The sequence below is a fragment of the Salvelinus sp. IW2-2015 genome, linkage group LG20 (genome assembly GCF_002910315.2).
Source record: "Salvelinus sp. IW2-2015 linkage group LG20, ASM291031v2, whole genome shotgun sequence".
Lineage (NCBI taxonomy): Eukaryota > Metazoa > Chordata > Actinopteri > Salmoniformes > Salmonidae > Salvelinus > Salvelinus sp. IW2-2015.
In genome coordinates, this window is record NC_036860.1 from 50,305,904 (window position 1) to 50,320,844 (window position 14,941).

The 14,941-nt window shown below is 45.1% G+C and overlaps 1 protein-coding gene across 1 annotated transcript in view; it reads right to left on the minus strand.

Moving 5' to 3' along the window:
• The window catches only part of LOC111980453 (ephrin-B1), a 75,983-nt gene that overhangs the window by 15,457 nt on the left and 45,585 nt on the right, over window positions 1-14,941 (minus strand). Inside the window, exon 3 of the mRNA XM_024011187.2 lies at window positions 8,361-8,453. Coding sequence (XP_023866955.1) covers window positions 8,361-8,453 — 93 coding nt within the window. The remainder of the gene's footprint in view (window positions 1-8,360; window positions 8,454-14,941) is intronic.

Consider the following 14,941-nt stretch of genomic DNA (forward strand, 5'->3'; position numbering starts at 1 on the left):
AGGGGATTGTGCGATAAATCTCCAGGTAAACGCTGCGCTTCCCAAGAGTCACGTGTACCCATTGTCCCAGGAGGAGACGTTGGCTATGGAGACATATGTCACGGAGTCTCTGGGACAGGGGTACATTCGGCCCTCCATCTCACCCGTCTCCTCGAGTTTCTTTTTTGTAAAGAAAAAGGAGGGAGGTCTACGTCCGTGCATTGATTATAGAGGTCTAAATGCTATCACAGTGGGGTTTAGTTACCCACTACCTCTCATCGCTACGGCGGTGGAATCATTTCACGGAGCACAGTTCTTTACAAAACTGGATCTCAGGAGCGCGTATAGTTTGGTGCGTATTCGGGATGGAGACGAGTGGAAAACCGCGTTTAGTACCACTATGAGTACCTCGTCATGCCGTATGGGTTAAAGAATGCTCCAGCCATCTTTCAATCCTTTGTAGACGAGATTCTCAGGGACCTGCACGGGCAGGGCGTGGTGGTTTATATTGATGATATTCTGATCTATTCCGCCACCCGCGCCGCGCATGTGTCTCTGGTACGCAAGGTGCTTGGGAGACTGCTGGAGCATGACCTATACGTCAAGGCTGAGAAGTGTGTGTTCTCCAAACGAGCCGTCTCCTTCCGGGGTTATCGCATTTCCACCTCGGGGGTGGTGATGGAGTGTGACCGCATTAAGGCCGTGTGTAATTGGCCGACTCCTACCACGATGAAGGAGGTGCAGCGGTTTTTGGGGTTTGCCAATTACTACCGGAGGTTTATCCTGGGTTTTGGTCAGGTAGCGGCTCCCATTACCTCACTGCTGAATGGGGGGCCGGTGCGTTTGCGGTGGTCGGCAGAGGCGGACAGAGCCTTCAATAGGTTGAAGGCGCTGTTCACGGATGCACCCGTGTTGGCGCACCCGGACCCCTCTCTAGCATTCATAGTGGAGGTGGACGCGTCCGAGGCTGGGGTGGGTGCCGTGCTATCACAGCGCTCGGGTACGCCACCAAAACTCCGCCCCTGCGCTTTCTTTTCGAGCAAGCTCAGTCCAGCGGAGCGTAACTATGATGTGGGGGACAGGGAGTTGTTAGCGGTGGTCAGGGCTCTGAAGGTGTGGAGACACTGGCTTGAGGGGGCTAAGCACCCTTTTCTCATCTGGACCGACCACCAGAATCTGGAGTATATTCGGGCAGCTAGGAGACTGAATCCATGTCAGGCAAGGTGGGCCATGTTCTTCACCCGATTCCGGTTTACTTTGTCGTATAGACCGGGTTCTCAGAATGTAAAGGCTGACGCACTGTCCCGCCTTTATGACATGGAGGATAGGTCCACCGAGCCTACTCCCATCCTTCCAGCCTCGAGGCTGATGGCACCAGTGGTATGGGAGGTGGACTCGGACATCGAGCGGGCGTTACGGGCGGAGCCTGCGCCTCCTCAGTGTCCGGCTGGGCGGAAGCACGTGCCGCTTGGTGTTCGGGACCAACTGATTCGGTGGGCTCACACCCTACCCTCCTCGGGTCACCCTGGGGTGGCGAGGACAGTGCGGGGCCACCGGGAGAAGTATTGGTGGCCCACCTTGGCTAGGGATGTTAGGGTTTATGTCTCTTCCTGTTCAGTGTGCGTCCAGAGTAAGGATCCTAGGCACCTTCCTAGAGGGAAGTTACAACCCCTCCCCGTTCCACAACGGCCATGGTCTCACCTATCCGTAGATTTCCTGACCGATCTTCCCCCGTCTCAGGGGAACACTACGGTTTTGGTGATTGTGGATCGGTTCTCTAAGTCCTGCCGTCTCCTCCCATTGCCTGGTCTCCCTACAGCCCTACAGACTGCGGAGGCGTTATTCACCCACGTCTTCCGGCACTACGGGGTGCCGGAGGACATCGTCTCTGATCGGGGTCCCCAGTTCACGTCCCGGGTATGGAGYGCGTTCATGGAGCGTCTGGGGGTCTCGGTCAGCCTGACGTCCGGTTATCACCCCGAGAGTAATGGGCAGGTGGAGAGAGTGAACCAGGAGGTGGGTAGGTTTCTGCGGTCGTATTGCCAGGACCGGCCCAGCGAGTGGGCTAGGTACGTCCCATGGGCGGAGTTGGCCCAAAATTCACTCCGTCACTCCTCGACTAACCTATCTCCGTTCCAGTGTGTGTTGGGCTACCAGCCGGTCCTGGCACCGTGGCATCCGAGTGGGTGCAGCGCTTCAAGGAGACCTGGAGGGCCGTCCAGGAATCCCTCAAACAAGCCAGTGGATGGCAGAAGAGGAGTGCTGACCACCACCGCAGTGAGGCCCCCGTGTTTGTACCGGGGGACAGGGTCTGGCTCTCGACCCGAAACCTACCCCTCCGCTTGCCCTGCCGGAAACTGGGGCCGCAGTGTGTAGGGCCCTTCAAAGTCCTGAGGAGAATAAACGAGGTGTGTTATCGATTACAACTCCCTTCCTATTATCGTATTAACCCCTCGTTTCATGTGTCTCTCCTCAGGCCGGTGGTAGCTGGTCCCCTGCAGGACGGTGAGGTGCCGGAGGTCCCTCRTCCCCCTCTGGACATTGAGGGGTCCCCGGCGTACACGATACGGGCCATTCTGGACTCGAGACGCCGGGTGAGGGGCCTGCAGTACCTCGTGGACTGGGAGGGGTACGGTCCGGAGGAGAGGTGCTGGGTACCGGTGGGGGACATTTTGAATCCGTCAATGTTGAGGGATTTCCATCGCCTCCATCCGGATCGCCCTGCGCCTCGCCCTCCGGGTCGCCCTCGAGGCCGGTGTCGGGTCGCCCTCGAGGCCGGTGTCGGCGCGCTGCGGGAGCCGCGTGTCAGGGGGGGCGGGTACTGTCACGACTCCTACCGAAGGTGACTCACCTTCCTGTTCGGGTGGCGCACGGCGGTCGTCGTCACCGGCCTACTAGCTGCCACTGATTTTTTCCTCCCCCTCCTTGTTTGTTTATTGGTTACACCTGTTTGTAATTAGGTTGATGAGTTGGGCTTTATTACCCAGCCGGCCCGCCTGCTGGGTGTGCGGGATTGTTTTTGTGTACTGTTGTACATGCCTGTAAGTCACGGTTCGTGTACGTTGTATTTTCGGAACTGTTTAGTTCCCCTTGTGTGTTGGGGCATTTGTTTTAAGTGGCGTCGTTTTCACCTAGGTGGTGATTAAAGTTACGCTACTCTGAACTCTCTGTCTCCTGCGTCTGACTCCTTCCTCCACTACACCCGGGCATTACACATAGTCAACTTACATTCAGCATTGACACACACACTACCCCGCCAGACATGCCACCAGGGTTATTTCCACATTCTCCAGGTCCATAACAAATTCAAGGAAACGTACATACTATACAGAGCCATGAGTGCATGGAACTTCCTTCTATCTTATATAGCACAAGTGAAAAGCAAACCTGGTTTCAAAAAACAAATATAGCAACACCTCATGGCACAACGCCTCTGCCCCATGTGACCAATTGTTGTGTGTATGTACCAACATGTATGTGTAATTGATAGATTCACACACACACACTACATGTTACCCCGCATGTAGGTTGGTCCTGCCGTACATACCTACACGTACGCTACGGTCACAAGACGCAGGCCTCCTAATTGTCCCTAGAATTTCTAAGCAAACAGCTGGAGGCAGGGCTTTCTCCTATAGATCTCAATTTTTAGGAATGGTCTGCCTACCCATGTGAGAGACGCAGACTTGGTCTCAACCTTTAAGTCTTTACTGAAGACTTATCTCTTCAGTAGGTCATATGATTAGTGTAGTCTGGCCCAGGAGAGTGAAGGTGAACGGAAAGGCTCTGAGCAACGAACCACCCTTGCTGTCTCTGCCTGGCCGTTCCCCTCTCTCCACTGGGATTCTCTGCCTCTAACCCTATTACAGGGGCTGAGTCACTGGGCTTACTGGTGCTCTTCATGCCGTCCCTAGGAGGGGTGCGTCACTTGAGTGGGTTGAGTCACTGACGTGATCTTCCTGTCTGGGTTGCGCCCCCCCTTGGTTTGTGCCGTGGCGGAGATCTTTGTGGGTTATACTCAGCCTTGTCTCATGATTTGTAAGTTGGTGGTTGAAGATATCCTCAAGTGGTGCGGGGGCTGTGCTTTGGCGATGGGTGGGGTTATATCCTTCCTGTTTGGCCCTGTCCGGGGTTTCATCGGATGGGGCCACAGTGTCTCCTGACCCCCCTGTCTCAGCCTCCAGTGTTTATGCTGCAGTAGTTTATGTGTCGGGGGGCTAGTCAGTTTGTTATATCTGGAGTACTTCTCCTGTCTTATCCGTGTCTTGGTGAATTTAAGTATCTCTCTCTAATTCTCTCCTTCTCTCTTTCTTTCTCTCTCTCGGAGACCTGAGCCCTAGGACCATGCGTCAGGACTACCGGGCATGATGACTCCTTGCTCCCCAGTCCACCTGGCCTTGCTGCTGTTCCAGTTTCAACTGTTCTGCCTGCGGCTATGGAACCCTGACCTGTCCACCGGACGTGCTACCTGTCCCAGACCTGCTGTTTTCAACACTCTAGAGACCGCAGGAGCGGTAGAGATATCTCTTAATGATCGGCTATGATAAGCCAACTGACATTTACTCCTGAGGTGCTGACTTGCTACACCCTCGATAACTTCTGTGATTATTATTATTTGACCATGCTGGTCATTTATGAACATTTGAACATCTTGGCCATGTTCTGTTATAATCTCCACCCGGCACAGCCAGAAGAGGACTGGCCACCCCTCATAGCCTGGTTCCTCTCTAGGTTTCTTCCTAGGTTTTGACCTTTCTAGGGAGTTTTTCCTAGCCACCGTGCTTCTACACCTGCATTGCTTGCTGTTTGGGGTTTTAGGCTGGGTTTCTGTACAGCACTTCGAGATATTAGCTGATGTACGAAGGGCTATATAAAATAAATTTGATTTGATGATTTGATGTTCTAGTTTTTAAATGTATGTAAAATGTAAAGTCTTTTGTCTCTAATGTCTTTTTCGTTATGTGTCGGACGCTAGTAAGATTAACTGTCACCATTGGTGTCGGCTAATGGGGATCCTAATAAATTTTTATATAAAAAAGTATATTTAAATGCAAGATGTTCACATTTATTTAACTAGGCAAGTCAGTTAAGAACAAATTCTTATTTACAATGATGGCCTATTTTTATTTTATTTAACTAGGTAAGTCTACTGGGGAACAGTGGGTTAACCGCCTTGTTCAGGGGCAGAACGACAGATTTTACCTTGTCAGCTCGGGGATTCGATCCAGCAATCTTTCCGTTACTGGCCCAATGCTCTAACCACTAGGCTACCTGCTGCCCCAAAATGGTGTGGCACCGTATCTCCACCCCCAAAACAATATCACACATCTTAACATGACAGCCTGTTTAAAAAATAAATGTCACATCCATAGCTATAAATATGACCATAAGGTTGTGTGCCTCTTTGGATGTTAACACAATATTTAAAAAGGCATACTGATATTCATTTAAACAGCTCATTTTAAACCAGTTCATATTGCTGCTACAGTGTGCTATGTTCTCAACTGGTTTTGCCTTGGGACCCAACTTGAACCAGGTTGTCTCAGTCGCAATCCAATATTTGTAGCACCATTTTTTTTCCTAAAATGTAATCTGGAAAACTATTTTTTATACTATATTGATAGTAAATGTACCAATTATATGACAAGGGAACAACAGTCCCAACTTTTTCATTGTCAATAATTCCATTTTGCCCATATTCTTGATGAAGAATGTTAAGCTCTCTGGCTTGAGACCACAAAAATCGACCAAATCTGCGAAATAGCGCTGCTAATAACTATATTGAAAATACTGTGATTGAAGAAAATTGTTCAGAGGTTAAATTATAAACAAATATAGGTTAATTATAATTTCTACACACTTTCTACCTGGTTTTAGTCGCTACCCATTCAAAACCTAATTTGGGTCGATACCCACCAGTTGCGAATCACTGATCGAAATGGCACCCTCAGTTTTCTCAGTTTGATTACAGTTAAGAGAACTATTGTGCCAGAAGCATTAGTGGTGTGATGTCTGCTACTGCTACTGCTGACTGCTGGTTCTTAATGTGCAGCACAACATATGGGGCTGTCAACAACAACTGAAGAATCTCCACCCCCAAAACAATTTCACACATCTTAAAATGACAGCCTGTTTAAAAAATACATTTCACATCCGTAGCTATAAATATCAAAGTGGTCAATTCAGCAGTTTCAAACATCGACATTCCTTGCTCTTGCTCATTATACTAACATTGTAAAAGTTTTGGTTAGAGATGAGAGAGAGGCCATCAAAGCCATCAGCCTCCATTTAAACTAACCAGCACACGGTGCCACACCATCTAATTTCATGGGTTAATTGTCATCTGATAATTACATAAAATTCAATGTTCATACACAAATCAATAAATTAAATCTCAGTGTGCAGTAATACAAGAGTGACTGAGTATGAGGAAGTGCATCAGCTGATTCTGACACAGTCTGTTGTTACATGGAAAAGTCTAAACGGGATGCTTGGGACATCCCAACTCTGAAGTCATCCCATTGAAGTTGACATTGCAAATGGTTAAGGTAAGGGTTAAAGTTAGGGTTAGGTAAGATATATGGTTAGGGTTAAGGTTAGGTTTATGGTTAGGGTAGGGACGTCTCAAGGATTCCGGATAGCACTAACTGTCGTTACATATTCAGATATTAGTCATGACTTTTATTTTTACCAAGGGATTAGTACTGTGCTGTATATCATCTTCTAATAATATGTTGTGTTGTGTTGTTCATTGTTTTGTGTGTTGTTTACAATCATACTTTAGTGACCGTTGTCCTGGATGAGTCAGTGTAATAAAAACAAAGGAACGATACTATTTCCTCATTACTTCATTGTATGTGATTTGTTTCTCTGTGTCCACATTATTTGTGGCAATAGAGTTTCTATGACTCACTGGTTGAAAATAAGACGCGATCCTTCAGTAAACACACAGCTGAATGTACTATGACCTAGCGTCAGTAACGTCATTGCTCCAAATCATAAAGAAATAAACTGTTGCATTCCAACCGTAACAGCCTGCACAAGAAAGCAATGTTAATGACATAGCCTATATAATCTTTTGACTGTTTCCTAGCTCCTATCATAGTGGTTACCGTGTATTAAACACAGCCTTATGCAAACAAGTCTTGAGAAAGACAAAAGGAATGTCAAGCCAATGATGATAATTATTATCTCAAGTCAGCTATAAAAATAATCCCCAGCCTATGCGGTAACAGCCCATATGTGTAGAATCAGAGTCTTATCGGCCGACCCTCTCTTTGTGGTTTGTTTGTTTTGGATGTGACAGGGACCAGGGCAGGGTTTTAGACCGACCTTGACACTCCTAGCTTGACGCCAGACCCAGATGAGTGGGCCAATATACCAGTGAGGGGTTAAGGAGAGGGAGAGTGCACGTGATGATTGATGGTATCTATATGGAGACCTCCGTTTTTTCCCCAATTGGTCTCATCTGTTTTACACGGCTGATAGTGCATGCGGTATATGTCTTTATTCCTTCATCACATTGATTTCTGCTGAAATGGTTTGTGTTGGCCTCGTAATCCACTGTCAGCGTGGTAATTTATTGAGACAAATGCGTATACATGTTGCACAGTGTTATTTCTAAAAGCTAGTGGGGGCATGCCATGGCAGATTAGACAGCCCACATCACATCAATGTAGAATGCCTGGGAACTCTTGCCCCACTTATCTCAATGCATTGACATTCTGTTAAGGAGCACTCGGAGACTGCTGCCTCATTTGGATAACAATGTCAACACTTATTTGAGTTTGTGACACTGTGTGAGAGACGAGGTTTAAATAGGTTAAAGAGAGTGACAGTGTGTGAGAAACCTGGACTCTTCAGGCAAAGCAATCTCATTCATGTTAGACCGACAGGCTGTCTAAGTAATAGGACAACAGGTAGCCTGTAACATGCTCTCCGAGAATGTCCTGAATATTTTCCACAGCTTTCATTTTCTCATTGTGTGAGTGAGTTCTTTTGGTATGTGTGAGAAAGTGTTCAGTGTGTCTCTGTCTGTATTTGCACAAGAGCTTTTCTTTTTTTTCATCTTTCCCTTCTCAAAAAGAAAAGTAAAGAATGGAGTGAAATGTGATGTCTGAGGCCCTTATTTTATGAGAGATGAAGTCACTAGACGACTCTCCACACACTGTGAGTAGCGGAGTGGAGTATCCCACTGTAAAAACCAATGCCTGGTTGTCTGACTATATGAACAATAGTTAATGAAATGCTCCTCGTAATGACATTCCCCGTACAAAGCTTTCATTATCATTCATCCATAGTTATATCCTGCCTGGCTCTATTGTGACTGCCTTTTACTGTTTTTCTGGTGTTCCAGCCAGTGCACATAGGCGCTTACTTACCCTGGCCCACTTTCATGACGATCTTCATAGAGAGGGTGTTGCAGACCCCTCCTTCCCTGTTCTCCAGGCCCTCCAGGGTCCCATTGGAAGTGGCTGTGATGAGAGACAGGAAACAGCATTGGAACATAAATAATAATTACAGACACTCAGAATTAATGTACGGCTTGATTGTTCATTCATGAAGAGATCTCTATAAATCTATATATGTGGCTATATCACCGCACACTGATGGATGCAATTATTTAATAGATAATTCAGAAAACTACACAAAGGTTGCTGTCCATGCCTCATAAGATATCATCTAACCACTTGTGCCGAGAAAACACTTTTCTAACCCATAATGTACATACAGGTATAAACCTGTTGATGCTTACAACAGGTTTTCATCTTTTAACTGCACACTGGTAATGTCCGCTCGGGTTGTAGTTTGAGCACCACATAAATACAAGGCTCTTTATACATTCTTCTTGTGTGCGCTGCGTATATCTGTACACGAGGAAGGAAATGGATGATGAAAATGGATGATGAAAAGCCCTTGAGTGGGCTCTCCTCTTACTAAGACATGGCTGTGATAGTAATCTGATCCCAGGGGAATGTGGTGCTTTCAAAACACTGCTGAAATCATACATGTGGAGAGAGGAAGGTGTACACACTGCACAGTCCAACATTTTTATGTGTGGTAATCACATTTTACCCACCTTCCCCCCCTGACTCTCTACCCCTCCTCGCCAAAGCTTAAAGAGGTTTTTGTTCTTTCCTTTTTGCTGAATAAATGTACCAAACATTTGGCAAGGCAAGTTATGCCAGAAGCAATTATGGCGAGCTGCAAATGCCAGGGGCTTAGCTTTCTCTTTCGGCATGCCCTGTAATTAGAGACTGGGTGGCACAGTGGCCTGCAGCCCTTATCTCTGAGGGGCTTTCCTTCAAATCAATACCCACTGAGGGGAGCTGAGGAGGCCAGGGGAAAGGGGAAGCCAATAGGGTCTCTGTCTCCCTGTGTTGCTCCTGTCAGCTCTGCTTCCCAAGGACTTAAGTCACAGAAACGGGGCGCAATTGGAACTCTCTAGTCTAAGTTGGGACAGAAAAGACCAAGGAGTGTGAATATGGATCGGGTTCTGGATAATTCTCTCAGCCCATAGATACAAGGGGGGCGGTTTCCATGCCAGTGAAAGCCGGTGCCCCGCCCTGCCCCGTTTGATTCTTTTCAGACCTGCTCCGTGGGTATTTTCACCTCCAGAAACCTCCGCTTTTTTCTCCATCTGCTCCATTCTCCTCCTCACAAGGCACTAAAGGAACGGCCACCTTATTAGCTGGTCCAGATTCCCCCCTCATTAAGAGTCATGAATGAGTTGCCATGTAGGAGAGTGTTTGACTAATAAGGTCCCTCTCCAGGAGAATCAAAGCCCCTCTCAGTGGAGCCCAGTCACAATGGCGGTGGGCCGGTGAGAATGGGGCATGTGGCGCTGCTCCAGCAGAGGTATCCCACCACACCACTGGCTCAAATCACCAACTGCTCAACAACACAGAATGGGAGGCCTGTGAACCCGATTTCTCTCTTTCTTTCCCACATTTAGTTTTCCATTCTTCAAGGATGCAATTAGAAGACAGAGGACAAACCAAACTGGGTTCATTACAAACATTTTGGATTAGCAAATCATTCTTATGGCGTAGCCAGATAGAACAAAAGGAGAATGAGTTATTTTGTTTTACAGGCAAAGCTTAAAAGGGGCTTACATTGACGCCAATGTACTAATGAGACCCTGAATATATTGGCAGAAACATTATAATGGAAACTGATTCATTAAGGTATGGAGCTTGAGAGGTATAGTGAGAAGACAATCTCATTGACTATTGGCCCATGCAGGGATTAAACGTGGAACCTAGCCTTATCAATCTACAAGCCTTGACCTTAGCTGATTACATTACCTGTCTGTCTCCTTCACATTTCATGCTCTATCATGCAGGGTAATTTCTGTTACTCTCTTTCACTACTACTACCAATTGAGACCTCTCCATCAGCCGAGAGAGGCCCCAGCAAACTAATGTTGGCTTTAAATAAAAGTGACAAGCTAACCTTGAATGGTTTGATGGAGCAAGGGAAGAAAAACCCTAGACAATTCATTAGTCTTTTCTGATTGCATTGACCACGAAGTAGACTCAGCATGTTTCTCAGAAACCAACTGTTTCAGACATCCTATAGTTGTCCTGTATTCCACAAATAGAACCCTTCACTTGATAGATCAACTTTTAAATAAGGTTCAATGGGAATTCTGTCATCGAACATGTGGGACTGTCTTATTAGGTTTAGAGCACTCATGAAGTGAGAACGGATGCGTTAAAAACAGGAGCAATCAATAGCTTACAGCACTTAACCCGAAAAACAAATTGTGTTTTAGTTTACAGAATGGATCCTTAACACTCTGTTAGTGGAAGGTTGAGGCGGTGAGTGGAAGAGAGCCCTGCTGCCTTGAATGATGTCACAACTATTAAGATGCATAGGCCTGGGAGAGGTGCCAGGCTCCGACCGAGTCATCATGCACAGTGTGAGCATGCCACCGTGCCCGCGAGAAGCAGGGCAGAGAGACAGACAACTCTATCCAACAAGGCCTCCAAATATGGCCCACTCTGCTGCCCATCAGAGAAACACTTTGTTAGATTCTAGGAAAGGAAATCACAGCATCACTGAGGAAGGATAAGGGAATTATATAACATGCATTGCAGTAGTCTGCTATTGTTGCAAACACTGTATACTGTTGTTCACCATTGCAATGAGGAAACAATTAGTTGGTTCAAGGACTGTCAAGGCCAACCTTTGAACTGGGAAAACATCATTTAACACAGGATATGAAGCAGGGTGTGGGGACGAGGTCATCAGCAGTCCCATCTCTTCCACAGCTGCTAAAACTGACTTCTGTTTTCAAGTGAACTAGGGGTCACGTTTCAAAACTTATGGGGCTCTGAGATGTTGGAAAGATATCTCTGTCTTGCAACAACACCGGTCTCTATCATTCACCTTCAACAAAGCTACTGCACTCGTGCAATGAAACAGAGTCTGGAAAAATAGTAATAGTCATAAAATAAAAATTCAAGGACAATACTCAAACTCTTCCGTTTTGGGGGTACTAGGAAAATGTAGTTGTTTGTCCCTAACTGTATTGTAGTGTACCCAAAAAATATTGAGGACATCTTGAGATGAAAAGATTAGTTTAGGGACTGGGGACACGTCTTGCCTGACAGCCTGTAGACAAAAAGTTCCCTTCTCATCCAATAGATCAATGGTTTAAGTTTATAAAAACACCTCTTCTCCGTTATCTGTAACATTACTAAACTATTGGTATTTTACCATCTCAAATTATCAGGACAAATGTTTATTTATATGCAAAAAATGTGGATCAAATAGTGCATAGTCCAGATCTGATAATTATTTTAATTCTACTATTATAGCTTGTTCAATTCCATTGAGTGAGCTAATGCAAGAGTACAAAAAAGACAGAAACACCTTTGGTTAGTGAAACTGAAAATAGCATTTGTATTGTATCAGAATGTAAATGTATGTTTATATGACTGAGATGGGACCCTTCGTTAATATATGGCACTGAAGATAAAAAATGAGTTAGGAAAGGGTGGGGTAAACTGAGCCATTGTTTTACATTCAGCATCACTCTGTCAAGGGAAATATAGCATTATTTGGCGAGAGAAAAAAATATTCAAATATATTTCAGGATGTTGTGTATCCCTTGAAATAATCAGAATTCATGTAAATATTACAGTTTTGAAAACAAAGCTTGTCCCAAAAAATTTGCTCTTTTGGCACAACTTACCCTGAGTTAAGCCACCTACAAATGTCTGCACTGAATAAAATATTACCACTACCTTTTAAAAACCATGTCTATCTTTATTTCCCGAACGCAGATCAACACAATCACATTTGCATAGTTAATTGTTGAATCAATTTCACTAATGAATTATCATTTACACACTGTGTCACTTCTTCTTTTGTCTTAGTATGTCTCTATTTTGAAAAAAAATACAACTTTTCCATGACAATAATTATTACTCTCCTCTGACTGAGCATTTTTGCCCGTTGTCACTTTCACCACTAGAGGGCGATCTGTCAATTTCTAGGGTTCTGTACTCCTGAAGTTGTTGTCTGTTTTTGTGATCGCCAGGTACTGTAGCTAGCAGTTCTCTGCTGTTAGCAACCAATGGCTAGCAGTGTCTTACTGGCGATAAAAACGGATGATCGCAATCATTTTTGTTGAGTCATTACTGAATTTTTTATGTAACAAATCAAATATTAAACCTCGTCAACAATTAATGGCAATTCATAGTAACGTCATAACCAATTAATTTAGACGCAGCGTTTATTTGAAAGAGATGTTTATTTGCTGAAATGTGTGCCATTGCCCAGCTATTAAAAGTGACAGGCGTCTATTTGAGACTGGGTTTAATTGTTTTACGGTATATTAGGCCACACAGCTACAAGGATGCACTTTCATGCTAGGTTTAGGACCTCATATTGAAGCTTATAGAGACCCCAATTGATGGATAACACAATCTTAAAATGATCTACTTTGGTTTAGATAGAAGCATCATGAAACCTCTACCACAACAACTTGGTGAAATCAGTTTTTTGGACCCAACTTCCTCACCACTTTTTCCATGTGGTTTCTTCCTTCACAGACTCAATGAAATGATGACCTCTTCCCCACTCTCCCTACTGTATAGCTACCACAAGATAAGGACACAAATTATTTTAAAAAATACCCTTCTGTTTGAATCATAGCATGGTTGGCTCCTTACCACTGGGGGATGGAAGCAACTGGCATTAGCACATAATTAATTTGCCAAGAATATGCTCTATATGCTTAAGTGTGTTGCTCCGAGGTAGGCTTCTGTCATGACTGTAAAATAAATGGTGTGCCGTTCTAGGTTTTTTCCTTTAGCACCTCTAATTAACTCCAACATGTTTCCTCTTGAATTATGGTTTCTGTCTTCGCTCCGAGGACAAAAAGTCCCAGACAAGCATGCATCATCTAGCAGGCTATCATACAGTACTTGTATGCAACTGCAACAGCACGGATACTGTGCTGCTTGTTTAAACGTAAGCCAATCTGAAGGGAGACTTGTTTACTCATTGTAAAACTGTGGGTGAGGTTATGAAGCAAGACAGTTTGTTATACGGTTGACATTCTCTGTGGTTTATCCTCATTTAGCCAACAAACAACATACTGAGATATCTCCAAGCTTAACTGTCATTTCAGTTTGTATGGATGTTCCTCTGAGTGCAGCCAATACCACATCACCACATATACACCAATGCACGTAATCTTTAGAAGCAAACACGATACGTCCAAAAATGGATCTTCTGTGTGTACTTAGATCAAATAACACCATCCAAAAACAAATAATCATGCAATCCATTTTGAATTCTCAATGTGCTCTGTAGCATGCTTCTATAAAATGCTTAGACAGGCACCTGTACAAGGTCCTGTACAAGTGTTCACTGAGCAAGAACATGTACTCATGCATGCATGAATCAACATGTGGCATACAAGGTCCATCTGTAATGTAATTATTATACATTTGCAAAAATGTCAAAAATTCCTCAATAAACAATGTTTTATTACATATTAATTTAGGGGTATTACATAACTCTCCTGTATACAGGACCACATGCCCATAATGTTTAGGCCACAGCTTCTGTATTATTTCCTGTAACTACTAGTGGCATCTTTGCCCCAAACACCATCTGAGATGTTTGAGCTCTACCCCATCTGACAGAAACACAGTTAATCTGTTCCAGTGGTGACAGGACCTTCACTGACCCACCGCTTTAAAACCTTGGGACAAACGGCCGGGAAAGGCACAGAGAAAACAAAGCAAGCAAACAGTGCAAAGCACCTTTAAAAAGCCTTGATGAGTGATAGGCTTAGTGGATAGAATGGGTCGTTGTAAAGTCAACTCCCAGATGAGCACTGACAACTGTGTTCCAAGGACTACGCCAGGCAGCCACCCTGACAGAAACTGGAGTGGGATTCAGCATTCTGAGACAAGGACACAGCTACTCTGACCCACATCATACAGACACACAGGGGACACTGGAAACATTGGCAGCTAGCTACTCTGTCCATATAGAAAAACATATGAAAATCTGGAAAAGTAAGAAACTGTGGTATGTTATGCAGATTATAATTATAATTATATGCTTGTGAAATGTTGAGAACATTTTGGGCTCACTATATCTTTAGGGAGAAGCTTGGTTTTGGCCGTGTTTACGGTCAGTAAGATATTAAGATGCTAAAGATTTGGGTTAGGACTGGAAGCAGTTATTTTAGGGCTTCAATGGAGAGTGGCTATTGCCTAAGGCTGTCCCATTAGATCAGGCACAGTTGACCAGCCTGCTGCCAAATTAAGCTGAGGGTCTGGAGGGGAGATTTCAGCGCTGTTGCGAGATTACAGCACACTCAGCTCCGCCAATGATATTAAGGACGACCTTTAAATCCCGGGTGCCAGCTGCACCATGGGAGCTGGGAGTCCCAGACCAGGAAGGTGGAAGAGGGGGGAGATCAGCTCCGCCG